Below are 17,974 nucleotides of genomic sequence, written 5' to 3'. Positions count from 1 at the left end.
TGCATTTTCTGTGATACACACAAAATAAATTTCCTTTCTGCTCATCCTTCTTTGTTACCTTTGAAAAAGTTCTATGTTACGGTCATAAGTTACTAAATGTAGAAAACACCCTATCTTGTATACCTTCCATGGAATCTGTAACCCAGAATGAAATCCAGATGGGAACTCTGAGCATGTAATTGAATTCCCCGCAGGATTTATAAAAATCATGTGAGTTTTGTAACAATCCAGTCTGCTGTACAGTTCATTTACAATAACCCCACAATAACACCCAAGCTTTATAACAGGTATATGATATCAAAAAAAATAATACTATTAGCATCCTTATAATTTTACTGATTCTTCCATCAAGTTTGGTCATCTTTGCAGCACTGAAAGATGGCTAACTGACATCACTGGAACCCTGAAATCTGGGGGTTAATCCTGCAACTAAATTTGTATTTAGGACTTTAATTTAAATACTAATATTTTTTTTTTTTTTTATACTTTGTCGCTGTCTCCCGCGTTTGCGAGGTAGCGCAAGGAAACAGACGAAAGAAATGGCCCAACCCCCAACCCCCATACACATGTATATACATACGTCCACACACGCAAATATACATACCTACACAGCTTTCCATGGTTTACCCCAGACGCTTCACATGTCCTGATTCAATCCAGTGACAGCACGTCAACCCTGGTATACCACATCGATCCAATTCACTCTATTCCTTGCCCTCCTTTCACCCTCCTGCATGTTCAGACCCCGATCACACAAAATCTTTTTCACTCCATCTTTCCACCTCCAATTTGGTTTCCCTCTTCTCCTTGCTCCCTCCACCTCCGACACATATATCCTCTTGGTCAATCTTTCCTCACTCATCCTCTCCATGTGCCCAAACCACTTCAAAACACCCTCTTCTGCTCTCTCAACCACGCTCTTTTTTATTTCCACACATCTCTCTTACCCTTACGTTACTCACTCGATCAAACCACCTCACACCACACATTGTCCTCAAACATCTCATTTCCAGCACATCCATCCTCCTGCGCACAACTCTATCCATAGCCCACGCCTCGCAACCATACAACATTGTTGGAACCACTATTCCTTCAAACATACCCATTTTTGCTTTCCGAGATAATGTTCTCGACTTCCACACATTCTTCAAGGCCCCCAGAATTTTCGCCCCCTCCCCCACCCTATGATCCACTTCCGCTTCCATGGTTCCATCCGCTGCCAGATCCACTCCCAGATATCTAAAACACTTCACTTCCTCCAGTTTTTCTCCATTCAAACTAATATATGCACAGTTATTGAAGGTAGCCGTACATATATATATATATATATATATATATATATATATATATATATATATATATATATATATATATATATATATATGTACATGTACATGTTGTTCGCTGATGATACAGCGCTGGTGGTGGATTCATGTGAGAAACTGCAGAAGCTGGTGACGGAGTTTGGTAAAGTGTGTGGAAGAAGAAAGTTAAGAGTAAATGTGAATAAGAGCAAGGTTATTAGGTACAGTAGGGTTGAGGGTCAAGTCAATTGGGAGGTGCATTTGAATGGATAAAAACTGGAGGAAGTGAAGTGTTTTAGATATCTGGGAGTGGATCTGTCAGCGGATGGAACCATGGAAGCGGAAGTGGATCATAGGGTGGGGGAGGGGGCGAAAATTTTGGGAGCCTTGAAAAATGTGTGGAAGTCGAGAACATTATCTCGGAAAGCAAAAATGGGTATGTTTGAAGGAATAGTGGTTCCAACAATGTTGTATGGTTGCGAGGCGTGGGCTATGGATAGAGTTGTGCGCAGGAGGATGGATGTGCTGGAAATGAGATGTTTGAGGACAATGTGTGGTGTGAGGTGGTTTGATCGAGTAAGTAACGTAAGGGTAAGAGAGATGTGTGGAAATAAAAAGAGCGTGGTTGAGAGAGCAGAAGAGGGTGTTTTGAAATGGTTTGGGCACATGGAGAGAATGAGTGAGGAAAGATTGACCAAGAGGATAATATTATGTGTCGGAGGTGGAGGGAACGAGGAGAAGAGGGAGACCAAATTGGAGGTGGAAAGATGGAGTGAAAAGGATTTTGTGTGATCGGGGCCTGAACATGCAGGAGGGTGAAAGGAGGGCAAGGAATAGAGTGTATTGGAGCAATGTGGTATACAGGGGTTGACGTGCTGTCAGTGGATTGAATCAAGGCATGTGAAGCGTCCGGGGTAAACCATGGAAAGCTGTGTAGGTATGTATATTTGCGTGTGTGGACGTGTGTATGTACATGTGTATGGGGGGGGGTTGGGCCATTTCTTTCGTCTGTTTCCATGCGCTACCTCGCAACCGCGGGAGACAGCGACGAGGTATAAAAAAAAAAAAAAAAAAAAATGTTTGAGTTTTGTGTATAAGTTAGTTTCTGCAAATGGTGAAATATATATCCACAATGTACCTGTTAAATCAAGCTAACATAAATTTCACTCACCTTTGCATATACTGTCTGGCATCAGAATAAGACAAATGAGAAGGTAAATAACAGTGTAGATACAACCTTTACTCACCTTGAGGTTCAATACAGACAGCTCCACATCCATTGAAGCAGCATTTCTTAGAGCCTTCACAGTGGGTGTCAAACATGCACTGCTGGCTGGGTGCACACATCAGGAGGGAGAGGTCGCTGGGAGGGCTCGGACATGTACCAGGCTTGGGCACCAAATCTATGTGATATGCCATGCATATGAATGTTACTTGCAGCTGCACAAATTGTGGCATACTTGTGTGGGTAAGTAGGGGAAAACAGAAGTAGAAAATGAGGGGAAAACAGGAAGACCATATAAGAGTAGTGTTTGGGTTAAGCAGAAAACATATTAAAATATTTTCAAGATTTTAGAAAGTTTACACTTAAGCAAATTCATCTCTTTATCACAGTATATTAAAAGTAAAAAAAAAAAAAAACCCACTATAAAAGTACGGATGAGTTACTTTGAATTAGTACAATAAAATAATCTATCAATTCTATCATCATTTACTCCATTAGCGATGGAGAGGATCAGGTGCATTTGTGCAACTTGTGTAATCAGTCTGATTAACCCACATGATTTGGAGAAGAATCAGGAGAGGTGCAATACAAAAAAATCAAGTTAAATTCAGTAATAAATACCATGCCCCAATGTGCAGGATCCTTCTACCCTAAAAGAAAAACTCAAAGAAAATGCACAGAGTTTGTCTACCCATATGCAGAAACAATAATAGCTGTAAGCTTATGTCATGATAGGATTTAGTAAACTTATGGCACCATTTGTTTCACCATTTTACACACCTGTTACCAAATTCACAGCACATCTACACATGCAAAATGTATTTCTGGTTCCCAAGTGACAAAAATCATACATACATGCATGCATGCAGAGTCACTAAGAGATATATATTACATATACCCTAATTCAAAAGAGAAAACTGAAAGACTGCAACGTGATGATAAAATGAGAGGCCAGCAAGGAATGACTATGATGCATAACATAAAATATTTGTATACTTCAGACACTGAAGAGGACTTTTCCTTTTTAGCCAAAGATAATAATCAAAGTCTTTTTGTGGTCAATCCATTTCAAGTTATCATGATTGTTTTCTCTAAATTTTAGTTAAAGAATTAACTGATTGAAGGACTCACATTTCAATCCTGTCTTGAAAATTCTATTCAGATACCAAATAAACAGTTTGGCTTACTCAACATATCACAGAATCTAAGATCATCTGATGACCTTATCTTCCACTGCTGTGAGTTGAATCTCACTCCATTACGAAAATTGGCTTAGGGACTTATCATGATAGCAAACACCATGGGAAATAACCCCAACTTTCTAACTTAGGTCTGGGCCAAGCCCAGTTTTCATGGGATGCAAATGGGCAACATTAACCATATACCGTGATGTGTATGAATGACTTCTGGATGGTAAACATAAAGAGGACAGGTTTAAGCATCTAACCAGAAAGCTATCTAGAGAATGTCTTTTAAAGTCAGGTGCTCTATATTCTATTAAGCCTTATCTTCATTCTACTAACAGTTTATGGAAGGCAGAAAATACTTACAGGTTAATAAGACACTTGAAGAAGGTAAAGCTGCAGCATGAAGCAAAACAGACAGACCTGACTTTCAGTGAAGAATTAGGAGAAATAAAGGACCTACCATTTACCCATCTTATGAGGACATATGTTATTTCCCTTTAATGTAAATCCAGTTATGCACAAGTGCTCTAGGCTGTACTCAACTAGTTTATGCTAATGCTGTAAGCCAATATAAAGTCATTCTTTAAAAAGAAGATATCAAGCAAGAGGCATAGAGATTTCATTATCTATCACCATTCTTTACAAGATGGGGAGAGTTTTTTAATAATGACCTAGCATACCCTAATCTTGATCTAAATCACCATGAATCAAATAAAGTTTGAAGAGTTGAATGATAAATAATCATAAATACTTGTTCACTTTCATGAAAGTAACCTTACAGATCTATGAAATTCCCATTTCAAAATTATATATCTACAGTCAATTTTCCAATCAATTTTTCTTATTCCAGGTGTGCAAACCTTTGTTATGATACTTCAAAAGATTCAAAAGAAAGAATTACTGATCCATACAGAATGCCAAATATACACACTTTTTTGTTGTCCATATCTATCAAAGAGAGAAAATGCATGAACTTGAATAAATATCCAGTGACAATCATGATGGTAAAGAAAGTATCAAGACAGGCCCACCCAGAGATGAATATATCCTAAATGTGAGGAATTTAACAACAGAATAAGTGACTGTGAATATTGGATTAGCATAGAGGAAAGTGAGAATCATGCTCACAATGTTCTTTATCAACATATCACTAAACATACAGTATTAGAGTCAAATGACCAAATGCACTCATAACACTGGATCTTGATGAAGCATAAGTACCTGATTGATGAGGACAAGATGAAAGTAAATATGGAATCCTAATGCCTTGTAAGGATGAAGCCTGTACAACTTCACAATCTATTCAGGAACAATCTAAGATACAAAATTCCACCTAAGTATGGAACTGTGTTTGACAATGCTGTTAAGTTTAAAATGAAGGAGTTGGTAGAATGATGTCATAAGCAGAAGATGAAGCATGCAAGACATCAAAGGGAGACAAGATCTAATGAAATAAAAAAGCTAAAAAAGGTAGAGATGGACTGAATTAGATACAAAAGGCATAATGGCCTGGTAGTGTTTCAAAGGCACAGAAAAGCATGAAATGAGTACATTATGAAAAAGGAAAGAAGAGCACAGGAATTTTGAGCAAAATACCATGGACAAATCAAATGAAAATTCTAAACTGTTCAAAAGTTTTTGATAAGCAAATTATTATATGAAAAACATAATTTGAATAAAAATTAAATAGGGAAAGACTACTAAAAAAAAAAAGACATATATGAAGAGCTAACTTTCATAGGTCAATGTTAGACGAGACAAAAGAAACCTCATAATAGACTTGAATCTTCTCTAAAAAAATGACTCTCATGGTATCGTATACCACTCTCTATTTTCAAATATGATAAGCTAAGCTTTGGTGATCCTCTGTAAAGATGCTGTATCCACAAAAATATCTTGAGTTCTAAATTTCGTTCTTTAAGTTACACTTTATGCTGTTAAACTATATTCATCTGTTCTGTTTTCTCTTCTTCCTATGATGCTTTGTGGATTATCTCGTCCACAAGTTCCTAAATTGGCAAATGCCACCTAACTCATCATAAAGCAACCACTCCTCCAAATGAAAGACGAATGCTGTATATGAAGACTAATCAGTAAAGATCCACATGCACTGGCACTTCTTCCTAAGCAGTCTCCAAAATTTTCTATATCTAATGACAATCCACTAACAGCAGGGTACTGTGCCATAAGGTGTAATCCCTTACCCTCTCTACTGCTGATAAGATTTTCCCCATCTTGACTGCATTTGCCAACTTATACCATCCATTTATAATTCCCTGACAGTGGCAGTAAAGTAAACTAGAGGAACATAGCACAATTCCAGTGACATATCCTATAAAAACTACAATTCATCCCTCCTGTATTCCTTTTTTAAAGAAGGAACAAAAAAAAAAGGAGCCAAGTACGGATTTTTTTCCTCTAAGGCTCAATCATTTGTTCTCAACATTATCTCACTCACATGGAACATGGCAAATGTGTATGAAAATAAAAGCTGACAAGAAATATACACATTGTAACACTGATTATCATGATAATCAAAAGGCTGGTACAATTCACACTGTCATCATCCACAACAAGTGAACAGCAGAGGAAAATGGATGAACATTATGAGTGGACTTTGCAAATACTCATCCTTGCCATCAATGTGAGGGTAGAATTTGATGGTTTATCACAATCTGAAGGTACTGGTTGAGCCTTGTATGTGTATATTAAACAAATTATGATGAAATACTAAAAGAGAGTTGCTAATGCAGAAAACCACTAATCATGTCATGATGATACCATGACCTGCACAGCCAGTGAATAATGACCTATTACCAAGGCCGTGTTAAATTATTTCATATCAATCAAAACTGTAATGCTATCTCAGTAATCAGCTACCAAGCCCTTCATGGAAACTTAAGAAACTGGGATATCAATATGGAAATCACAGAAACTGATAAGTTAAATGCAGATTCAATTAAGAACTGCAATGCATGATTAAAAATGGAGCATATCACTAGGGTTTGTTACTGAACCAGTGAAGCAACTCTCCAGTTTATAGGCCAAGCTTATCTGATGTGATATCTTTTTATTTTTGCATGCCGTTGAGTATATTTGTAGTCTCTGATGTCGAGCAAAAACTACGAAATAAGAGTACAAAAGTTCTGATATCTAGCAATTTGGTGCTGTTGAGAATGGTGAGCCCAGTGGAGGTGACTAAGTGCAAAATTGCTTAAACTTTTAGCATATCAGCATTTCCTCCACTGTCTATTCAAGGTATTTCTTGCACAACTGAAAAGAGTAGCCTTTTTTTTCCTTGAATCTTCCCTGTATCTATGTACTTTTTGAAATTCTGCACCTATTATTCAGAAGTTTCAACTTCAACTTATCTGAAAGACTTATGTTGTATTTTCATTTTCACTGAGGGGCACATTGTTTTATTGTCATCTTTAACTCCACTCCTAGTGATGTAGAGTGGCTCATATGTATGAAGCTGTGCAGGCCACTCAGCTTTTGTACAACAACTTCCTGTTCATTAACTATGCAAATAAAAAGAACATGCCAAGCAAGATTTATATCTCCTTTTGCCTTTCAATCTCACTCTATACATGAAGAAGACGATCTATCTATCTATATCTCTGATGACTGTTCCCACTCGGAACTCCTTCAAGGGGGTGGTCATGACAATAGAAGCTCCATAACTTTATTGCTTCACCCTTAACTAGCCACTGGCAGAGGGCAACTCTAGTGCAGTGCTTGCAGAAACTCCTATATAATGTTCCTACTGATTACTTCTACATAATGTTCCTGCCTAATGTTCCTAACGACTACTACCAAATGTTTCTGCTTAATACTGCCTCTTAAAAGTTCCTAACTACTGCTCTATCTATTGATCCTGCCATTTTGCCAAAAGACAGCTAGTGTATAGTGTTCACCACAGGAAAATTTAGAGTTAACAAGAATGAGCTGTGCGAGTTAAGTGGTGTCAAATTTTATGTATGACAAGAAGAGATTGTATGTTAGTGGACAGAATGCCAGTAGTCCAGTTAAGAGTGAGAAGGACAGAAAAGACAGCTACCTGGGTCAGAGGAGTGCAACTTGACATCCACTAAAGTGCTAGCACACTATGCAGCCATCACTCACCCTGCAGATATCCAGGCAGGTAGTAGTGGTAATATACCTACCTGGTCGTTGGCTTCCTACCATCTACTACCTACTACTGTCTTCCACATATACAGTATAGTACTTACAAGACCAAAGAAGAGTCAGAGATAGGCTTTTCTCTATTTTTGTGTCTATCTATGTCTCTTAAAAAGATACCTGATACAATTACAGAAAAATTGTGTCTGCATTGCTGGATAGTTTATAATGGGTCTCGTAAAAATGACACTAAAGCTCCATTCGCATGCAAAGCTGAAAAACAAATATTGGTAGAAAAATGGGAAAGCATTCTGTCAGCAGGAGCTCATAAGACAGAAAACAAAAGTGATGGTATGGAAGGAAGAATATAACATGGATGCACAGTATCAAGATAAGGTGGTAATCACTGATGCAAATATGATATAATTCAACACTCTCAAGGTATTTCTGCAAAAGCAGTACTATCATACTGTAAAGCTGGTATCATCATCATATGTATCTTAAATTCAATAATTTATATTCTTTCTTTTGTAAAACCTTATCACTGTCTCAATAACCCGACACTGCATACTAAACACTTATGCATTAAAGTAAAAAAACAACTCATTACTCTTACTAAAACTGCAGCAAGGAAGAAATCCATTAATGTTTAACTGGTAGCTTTCAGAAGGAGCTCTCACTCAACAAAATTTATGCTACATTTCATCTTAGTGAAAGATTTAATCATCTGGTGATTACCTTGCGTTGGGACAGCTTCAAAGGTGTCATCCAGAGTAAGCCTTGGTGGGTAGTCCTCTAGACTTGGGAAAACATCTTGGGTAGTGCTAAAAGGACCTGTAAGACGTCGAGCCAAATCATCAGGATCTACCAGTGTAGACTCTACCAGGGGTGAATCAGGCACTGTTTCCTGAAAGTGGTATGGGGTAAACTATTGAGCAGTTGAAACATGGATGAATGCAAAAGAAATTGCCCTTGCTACATCACCTTGTTGTTATGTATTGAAATTTCCCCCTGTCAATCAGCCATTTCAACTATCATTTGTTCTGTTATTCTTTTAAGTGCTCTGTTATGCATGACCACTGTATAACTGTATAAAATCTGCTTTTACCTTCATCTGTTCACCTGTAACAATTCTGTTCTTATCTATGACATGGAAGTGAATACTATGTAATATCATATCTGTAAACTACTAATCTGAATTCTCAACAGTATTATATAGTTATCTCAAACTCCCTACTACCCTTTTAAGACATTTCTTTACATCTCTTTTATTGCTCCCCTTTACTAATACCTTCCTGTCTTATCTTGTCTACTATTTCTTTTCTCTTAGTATATGCTTCCAAAGAAAGTCCATATTCTTTCATAACACTTCACCATGTGACTGCTAAATCAACAGGAAGGATAATTTGGCCAGGGTACTCATTTCTAGCAATGAGTTTTCAAATGTATATTCTGTGTGAATATGATCAGCAACCAGAATGTTTGGAAGAGATGACAGTACTCGTTTATTCAACGTATGAATGCATAAAATGGCTTATGTGATATCAAAACTTTATCATGTATCCATTTACTAAACTACATTCACCTTTCATGCAAATGTTATAAATGAATAAAGTTAATGCTTCAAGTTGACTCCCAATAAAGACAACATTGGTATGTATCATTTATAAAAGGGCTAATTTCTTTACTCAGGTAAAGGTCTGAACAATACATGTAAAGCTGTTATCTAGTCAAAGCAGGCAGACCATACCAAAAAAGGCCAAAAAATCCTGATAAAGAAACTATTACTCAGCCATTGTATTAATCTGAGGGATGGTCAACGTCAGACTTGGACGCAAATGAGATTTGTTAGGTCATTATGCCAACAGTATTCATTATAAACCTTAAATGGCATCACTAAGCTCATGGGATCAACACTATTACTTCAGCTGTACTGCTCCCACAGAAGCCAGTGCAAGTACATCTCCTTCAGGTCAACTCATTGATCATCATCAGTAAACTATCAACTAGTCATTTATACCATTGGATTGGTGTTCCCAGACTCAACATTCAAGAAAAGTAACCTTTGGCAAGGCTGTGTCATCATCAACAGACAAAAAGGAGTACTTTCTCATCAAGGAGCTTCTTGCTTTAAATAAGTCCATTATTTCCTTATTCCTGATCAGAGTGCTGCTTTAAAGATGCAAGAGGCCCATAAAAGGGATTCTAAGGTTCCATTTGGACCCCATGCATGACACAGAGAAATATGGAAATACATCCGTGGAAGCACATCCAGACTACAAGAAGAGAGGAAGATTTACACAAGATAAAACTGGGCAGGCTAGCACGTTGCCTTGACAAAATGGAGACCCCTGGGCTCATATACTTGATGGTCACAAGTCACAAATTTGATGGAGACTTAGGGTATCAGTCCAGGATATGTACATTAATTGATGACAGGGACAAGTGTCCTTGATCTGAATACACATGAAAAAAGGAGTATAGTTGTGGAAACAGTTATAATTCTGAGACATGGAAATGATTCCTGTCACCTAAGCATCTTTGGGCAGGTGTAACAGTTAGAATACTGACCCAGCAAGGTGGAAGTCCTGGGTTTAAATCCAAAATGGATGCTAATTCTGTTTTATCTACCCTGATGGTTTATGGGTGGCTGATCAAAGAATAACAGTGGGTGGAGCAAGTGGATGATACTAATGATGGGTTTTCTTTGTCACGGCTAGCTGCTTTATTGGATGGAACTGCCAAGTATATATCATTCAAACCCTATTTAGTGTAAAACAACTGATTGTAATAAGTTTAATTTCACTATGGAATATATCATGATTTTACACCTCACTCATATTCCTAAAATGTGTTTAACATACTCTCAGAATAGTTAACAAAAGCCACTCCATTTACTGGACCTCCCTGATTCTTACCTGTGGCAAAGCACGAGCTGGCCTCGAATGTTCCTGAGCCTCTATAACCACATCCCCAGACACAGTTAGTGATCCAGGAGAATCCACTTCCATCTGTCGACCACGACGAAGAGATTCAGAGGCAGCAACATCATCCATGTCAAGAGGATGAGCGTGGTACACATCCACATTACGGAAAAGGTCAACATCATAGTGCACTTGACGATCAGCATGTGAAGTGGGGAAGGTGCGTCCTAGATGCATATATACAAGCACTGTATTAACAAATATATCAAATATATCAAATGGGAACTTCAGTGAAGGGCGCAAATGGGGAGGTGATAACAAGTAGTGGTGATGTGAGAAGGAGATGGAGTGAGTATTTTGAAGGTTTGTTGAATGTGTTTGATGATAGAGTGGCAGATATAGGGTGTTTTGGTCGAGGTGGTGTGCAAAGTGAGAGGGTTAGGGAAAATGATTTGGTAAACAGAGAAGAGGTAGTGAAAGCTTTGAGGAAGATGAAAGCCGGAAAGGCAGCAGGTTTGGATGGTATTGCAGTGGAATTTATTAAAAAAGGGGGTGACTGTATTGTTGACTGGTTGGTAAGGTTATTTAATGTATGTATGACTCATGGTGAGGTGCCTGAGGATTTGCGGAATGCGTGCATAGTGCCATTGTACAAAGGCAAAGGGGATAAGAGTGCTCAAATTACAGAGGTATAAGTTTGTTGAGTATTCCTGGTAAATTATATGGGAGGGTATTGATTGAGAGAGTGAAGGCATGTACAGAGCATCAGATTGGGGAAGAGCAGTGTGGTTTCAGAAGTGGTAGAGGATGTGTGGATCAGGTGTTTGCTTTGAAGAATGTATGTGAGAAATACTTAGAAAAGCAAATGGATTTGTATGTAGCATTTATGGATCTGGAGAAGGCATATGATAGAGTTGATAGAGATGCTCTGTGGAAGGTATTAAGAATATATGGTGCGGGAGGAAAGTTGTTAGAAGCAGTGAAAAGTTTTTATCGAGGATGTAAGGCATGTGTACGTGTAGGAAGAGAGGAAAGTGATTGGTTCTCAGTGAATGTAGGTTTGCGGCAGGGGTGTGTGATGTCTCCATGGTTGTTTAATTTGTTTATGGATGGGGTTGTTAGGGAGGTAAATGCAAGAGTTTTGGAAAGAGGGGCAAGTATGAAGTCTGTTGGGGATGAGAGAGCTTGGGAAGTGAGTCAGTTGTTGTTCGCTGATGATACAGCGCTGGTGGCTGATTCATGTGAGAAACTGCAGAAGCTGGTGACTGAGTTTGGTAAAGTGTGTGGAAGAAGAAAGTTAAGAGTAAATGTGAATAAGAGCAAGGTTATTAGGTACAGTAGGGTTGAGGGTCAAGTCAATTGGGAGGTGAGTTTGAATGGAGAAAAACTGGAGGAAGTGAAGTGTTTTAGATATCTGGGAGTGGATCTGGCAGCGGATGGAACCATGGAAGCGGAAGTGGATCATAGGGTGGGGGAGAGGGCGAAAATTCTGGGGGCCTTGAAGAATGTGTGGAAGTCGAGAACATTATCTCGGAAAGCAAAAATGGGTATGTTTGAAGGAATAATGGTTCCAACAATGTTGTATGGTTGCGAGGCGTGGGCTATGGATAGAGTTGTGCGCAGGAGGATGGATGTGCTGGAAATGAGATGTTTGAGGACAATGTGTGGTGTGAGGTGGTTTGATCGAGTGAGTAACGTAAGGGTAAGAGAGATGTGTGGAAATAAAAAGAGCATGGTTGAGAGAGCAGAAGAGGGTGTTTTGAAGTGGTTTGGGCACATGGAGAGAATGAGTGAGGAAAGATTGACCAAGAGGATATATGTGTCGGAGGTGGAGGGAACGAGGAGAAGAGGGAGACCAAATTGGAGGTGGAAAGATGGAGTGAAAAAGATTTTGTGTGATCGGGGCCTGAACATGCAGGAGGGTGAAAGGAGGGCAAGGAATAGAGTGAATTGGAGCGATGTGGTATACCGGGGTTGACGTGCTGTCAGTGGATGGAATCAAGGCATGTGAAGCGTCTGGGGTAAACCATGGAAAGCTGTGTAGGTATGTATATTTGCGTGTGTGGACGTGTGTATATACATGTGTATGGGGGGGGTTGGGCCATTTCTTTCGTCTGTTTCCTTGCGCTACCTCGCAAATGTGGGAGACAGCGACAAAGTATAATAATAATAATAATAATAATCAATTATGAGATGTGCTACAGTAAGATGGCCTTGGAACCTGCTGGTTTACATATACAGGGTGTACCTCTTCACTTTGTGGTCTAGCAACTCCCATGGTCCAGCATGTTTTGAACCTGCTAACATTAGTTATTAGTCTGTGGATCTGTCACCAGGGTGGCGCTGTTAGCAGCACTAAGGCACCAAGCTAATTAATAGTCCTGTAAATTTCTTATATTCAGCAATATTTTAGCCCTTCAGGATGTCATCCAAAAGACCAAAAGGTGCAGATGGTGCGAGTGCCAATAAGCATAAGCATAAATCATTATCTATACTTGAAAAGGTGGAGTTACTGAAAAAATTACATTAAGGAACTTCTTTAAAAACTTTGTACGAGTATTACGAGATCGGACTGTCAACTGTGTATGACTTATGTGTCAATTTCCATTTTCCATCATTTTCTGTGGTCTGGCAACTACTAGGTCCTAAAGTTGCTGGATTAAAGAGGTAAAACCTGTACAATATTTACCTGTCTCTATCACATTCACTCTTTGCTGCACTCAGAGCTGGGAGGCATATGCATTTGCATTATCTTCTCTAATAAATGTCAGTTACCAACTGTATCTATACCAAATAATTCTTAAGACCTAAAAGTATTTCTGGAAACATTATCAAGAAAAATCTTTTCATCTAAATCTAACATAAACGTAACAATAGCCTATTGCTTGTAATACACATCTGAGAAGGATGATATTCCTATCATGTACACAAAAGGGAAAAGCATCTATATGAACAAGGAAAGGCAAAGACTGTGGATATGAATTAGCTAAGGTACATGAGTCTAATAAGTGAATTTCATAACAAGCCACCTATGGCTGGATACTAATGAAATATGTTTTTCTTAAAGGAAAAATCTGCATTGAAGCTTTTGAATCATGTTTAGTTCTGAAAAATTATAAACTCTTCCAATGATGAAATGCATAGCTTTGGTATTTACAAATATGTGATCATCAGTATAAAGAGTTACCTGAGAAAGCCATGGATGGTCTGGTGAAGACTGGAGAGTTCAGGACTCGTTGTAATTCCCTCTGGCACTCAGTCAGACCCACCTCACAGTTTACAGGAGAGTTAAATTCATCAACAAATTGTACTGAGCACCCACCACATGGGTTAACACGACAAACAGCATGGGGATGAGAGAAGCATACTTGGTTCTCACAAAGGCTCTTGTCACACACGTGGACTGTCTGACCAGGCTCACAGACTGCAATGTTAACAAAGTAATATTCAGTTTCATAAAAAAAAAAAAACCTACTGGGATGACAGATCAAGTGCTGCATGTATTCAATATAACATGAATTTAATCTTTATCACAAATAATCCTTAATCAAAGTACAATAGTGTGCATTTGGAAAGAATGCAAGAAGGAAAAGTTTACAAGGATAGTGTATAACACAACTAAAGGGATTGGTGTGAGAGGAAAACCACCTGTGACATGGGGAACAGAGTGGAAAAGTACTGGAGGGAAAGAAATGGGGGAAGAATACACAGAGTGGCATATTCGAGGGTGGCATGTAAGGACAGGGATAAAGGGAGACTTTTGTCATTGCCACCCTCTTGATGGAGTTCCTGGAGAAAACAGGTGTCAGAGATATGGACAAATGGATAAAGTAGTGTGCAAATTATGAACACAGCAAGTATGCATTACGGAGAACAGCTACCCCTACTTTGCCAGTCTGTAAAGTTAAAACTGGGGATTCCAACACTGTTTAATCTCTCAGAGGTGCATGTTGCTTTAAATGTAGGCAGTGTGTCTGGAACTATTAGGACAAAAGAAGTAGCTTTGTTTGGATAAGGAAGGTGAAAGGAATATCAAGCTGACAGAAATTCCTAGGAATGGCACTAAAGGTATGCTTCATGTGTTGATAGTTATACAAAGGAATGCATTAGGAAGGAAGTATAAAAATTGGATGGAGATGAGGGAATGGTGTGAGATCTTGAGAAAGCTGAGGAAAGACAAGACAGAGTATAAGAGTAGTTGAAGGCTATGCACGGAATGAAAAGATATATGATAGTCCAATAGTAAGTATGAATGCTGCAGATGTAAAATTTCAGTTAGCAAAAAGTAAGACAGAATTTCTTTTTAAGAAACAATAAGATAAGTATTGTCCATAATGAATGGTCTAAGAGGGCTTAAGAGCGGGCATGAGAAGTCAGCGGCAAAGGATGTATTTTATGAGGATACCAGGAAATTATACCTTACTGTGTACCCTGAAAGCACTGTGTGTGAGGACAAAAATATGAATGGAGATATCAATCACCTGATGACCTGATCTGGTATGGAAAGCAAATCATCAAGAAGTACTAACCTAACCTGAGGTTATCTGTGAGTGAACTGTTAGCTTTAACCGCATATCTACACTATCTAAATGAGAGTGGTAATAAAGACTGCTAATGTTAAACTGATAATACTGAACACTTTACTGCAGTCTTAATCATAAGACCTAAGTATGATAATTGCCTTTTAGTAACAACATACATATAATCAGTTCAAATTGTTAATACACCATAAAAATATCTAAATAGATGTGCTTGATTTACAATAAACTTATGATTTCATTATCTAAGTTTGATTAAAAAAGGATCAAATGGATTTTTTGACTAATAGAAAAACGTTTTTCTTCCTGAAAATGATGCATACCCTTACTACAAAGAATATGAATTCAAAATGGAAATGACAGACAGATGAGACTCCTCTTGGACAAATATACATACTCATATTGGTAGGAGTGGCTGGGTCAAAGTTCATTCTCCTTGATGATCTAGCAGTGCCTTGACACTGAGGGGCACCTCGGGTGAGTGAGCCTGGCACCTGGTCACCCTTTGGTGTCACACACCAGCAGACACCTAACTCCTCCAAGCACTGCTCTGGCAGCCAAGCCCCATTACTTTTGTCACACTTAGGGATGAAGGTTACCTGGAAGAGTTAGATAAGTTGACAAACCAGTCATCATATATGAAGAAAAAGAAAGAAAGATACTCATAATAAAAATAATAATAATAATAATAATAAAAGGTGTGGTAATAAGAGTAAAGCTGAGAATTGAAAGGGTTGGCTGAAATGGTCTGGTCATATGGATAAAATGAATAAGGAGAGGTTGATAAAGAGAATATAAAGTGCCCACTAATGAAGTTAGCTGAGGTAGGCCCACATCAATGATACTGATGAAAATTCCTTTACCCCACTTCAAATTGTGTTAATGTCTGCCAGTGAAATTGGCACCCTCTAAAAGCAGTGGCAACTATGTGATGCAATGGCACACAACATGAGCTGGCCTCAGTAGCAGTTTAGCTGTTGTGGGAGGTGGGATTGTTTTGTTGTGCTTCCCACCTACTCCCTGAATTTTTGTTGTTTTCCCTTTTCTTACCTCTACCACCTACTATGTTTGGATACACTCACAAGTGACAAAATAGCTTCTATAGTTGCACTTTACATGAGAAATGAGCCACTTGAAATTTCTAATATCATCAGCATGAGCTTGCGATCAGTACAATCATGGGTGAATAAATCTAACGACAGCAATTGCACAGTAACATTCACCCATGTGAAATGCCCTGGGAAGGCCAAAAAATCTCTCCACATACTCTTTATGTTCTTAAGCATCGAGTGGATGCAGATCCATGCTTGAGTGCAAAAAAAATTTAAAGAAAAAACCTTAGACTGCTCAGTGATGTGTCACTAACGACAGTGCAGTGCTGCTTCCACATGGACCTTAAGTGCCAGAGCTGCAGTCTGCATCCCAAACAACTCGTATCCCACAGGCACCAGAGGAAAAAAAAAAAAAAAGTACATTTTTGCTAGAAAAATGCATCATGGGATATAGCTACATTCAAAAGTGTCCTGTCAAATGATGAGTCCACCTTTCTTGTTACAAGTGACCATAGCAGGAGCACGTACAGGCAGCCAGGCTATGAACCATTTGACCCCAAGTACATTGCGAGCACTGTACAGGCAGCCAGGCTGTGATCCATTTGACCCCAAGTACATTGCGAGCACTGTACAGGCAGCCAGGCTGTGATCCATTTGAAACCAAGTACATTGTGAGCACTGTAAAGTTCCCTGCTTCACTTATGGTATGGGGTTGTCTCAGTTATTATGGTGTTGGGGACCTTGTAGCATTGCTGAAGGATGAAATTAAGAACATAGTTACCATGACATACTGAGTGACCATCTTCTAGATTGTTCAAAAGGTGCAAGGCTGAAATGTTCATGCAGGATGGTGTTCCTTGCCACACTGCCAAACTAGTTACTGATTGGCTTAAGGACTGTGCAGTGGAGTTTTTCAGTGACTGGCCTGGGAATTCATCAGATATGAATCCAGTAAACATGTGGGCACTTGTGAAAATGACATTGTGTCACAGGGATGCTTTGTTGCTACTTAAGCTGGAGTTGGCCATTCTTAAAATTTGGACAAAGATACACCCTAAATGGCTTCAGAACATTGCTGATTCAGTTCCTGTTAATTTCAATGAGTTCGTAAAGAGGAAAGGAAAACAATAGAGTTGGTGGTGAAAACACAGGTCTTATGGTTTTATTTCATGATCATCTTTGATGATTGTGCCACAGCCCCCTCTTGCCAACTTCATTAGCAGGTACTGTACGTGTCAGAAGTGGAGGGGTTAGAGTGAAGGGTGAGAAAAAATTAAGGATGGGAGGATGGAAAGAAAAAGATTTTGAGCTCAGGTCTTGTATATGCAACAGGGTGAAAGGCGTGCACGGAATAGAATGAATTGGAGTGATGCAGGGGGTGACATACTGTCAACGGACTGAACCTGGGAATATGAAGCACTCTGGGCAAATGATGGAAGGTCTATGGGTACTGGTTGTGGATAGGGGTTGTGGTTCAGTGGAATACACATGATAGCTGGAAAATGGATGAGATGGAATGATGCCTTTTCTTCATCTGTTCCTAGTAATACCTTGCTAAAGCAAGAAACAATATCAATAATAATGATATTAATAACTATATCCCTGGGGATAGGGGAGAAAGA

At 38.8% G+C, this 17,974-nt stretch overlaps 1 protein-coding gene across 4 annotated transcripts in view; it reads right to left on the bottom strand.

Annotated features, from left to right (window-relative positions):
• Nucleotides 1-17,974, bottom strand: part of LOC139758369 (uncharacterized) — a 402,449-nt gene that overhangs the window by 19,636 nt on the left and 364,839 nt on the right. For 3 of the 4 annotated variants that reach the window (XM_071679670.1, XM_071679668.1, XM_071679669.1), the window contains exons 20-24: nt 15,698-15,899; nt 13,950-14,186; nt 10,757-10,989; nt 8,577-8,745; nt 2,552-2,707 (exon numbers count right to left, since the gene is read on the bottom strand). In XM_071679670.1, the coding sequence (XP_071535771.1) occupies nt 2,552-2,707; nt 8,577-8,745; nt 10,757-10,989; nt 13,950-14,186; nt 15,698-15,899 (997 nt within the window). The remainder of the gene's footprint in view (nt 1-2,551; nt 2,708-8,576; nt 8,746-10,756; nt 10,990-13,949; nt 14,187-15,697; nt 15,900-17,974) is intronic. The other variant, XM_071679671.1, reaches the window with a different exon arrangement.

Source organism: Panulirus ornatus, chromosome 30 (assembly GCF_036320965.1).
Source record: "Panulirus ornatus isolate Po-2019 chromosome 30, ASM3632096v1, whole genome shotgun sequence".
Taxonomy (NCBI): Eukaryota; Metazoa; Arthropoda; class Malacostraca; order Decapoda; family Palinuridae; genus Panulirus; species Panulirus ornatus.
Note: the sequence above shows the minus strand (reverse complement) of the source record. Positions and strands in the feature narration are given on the sequence as shown.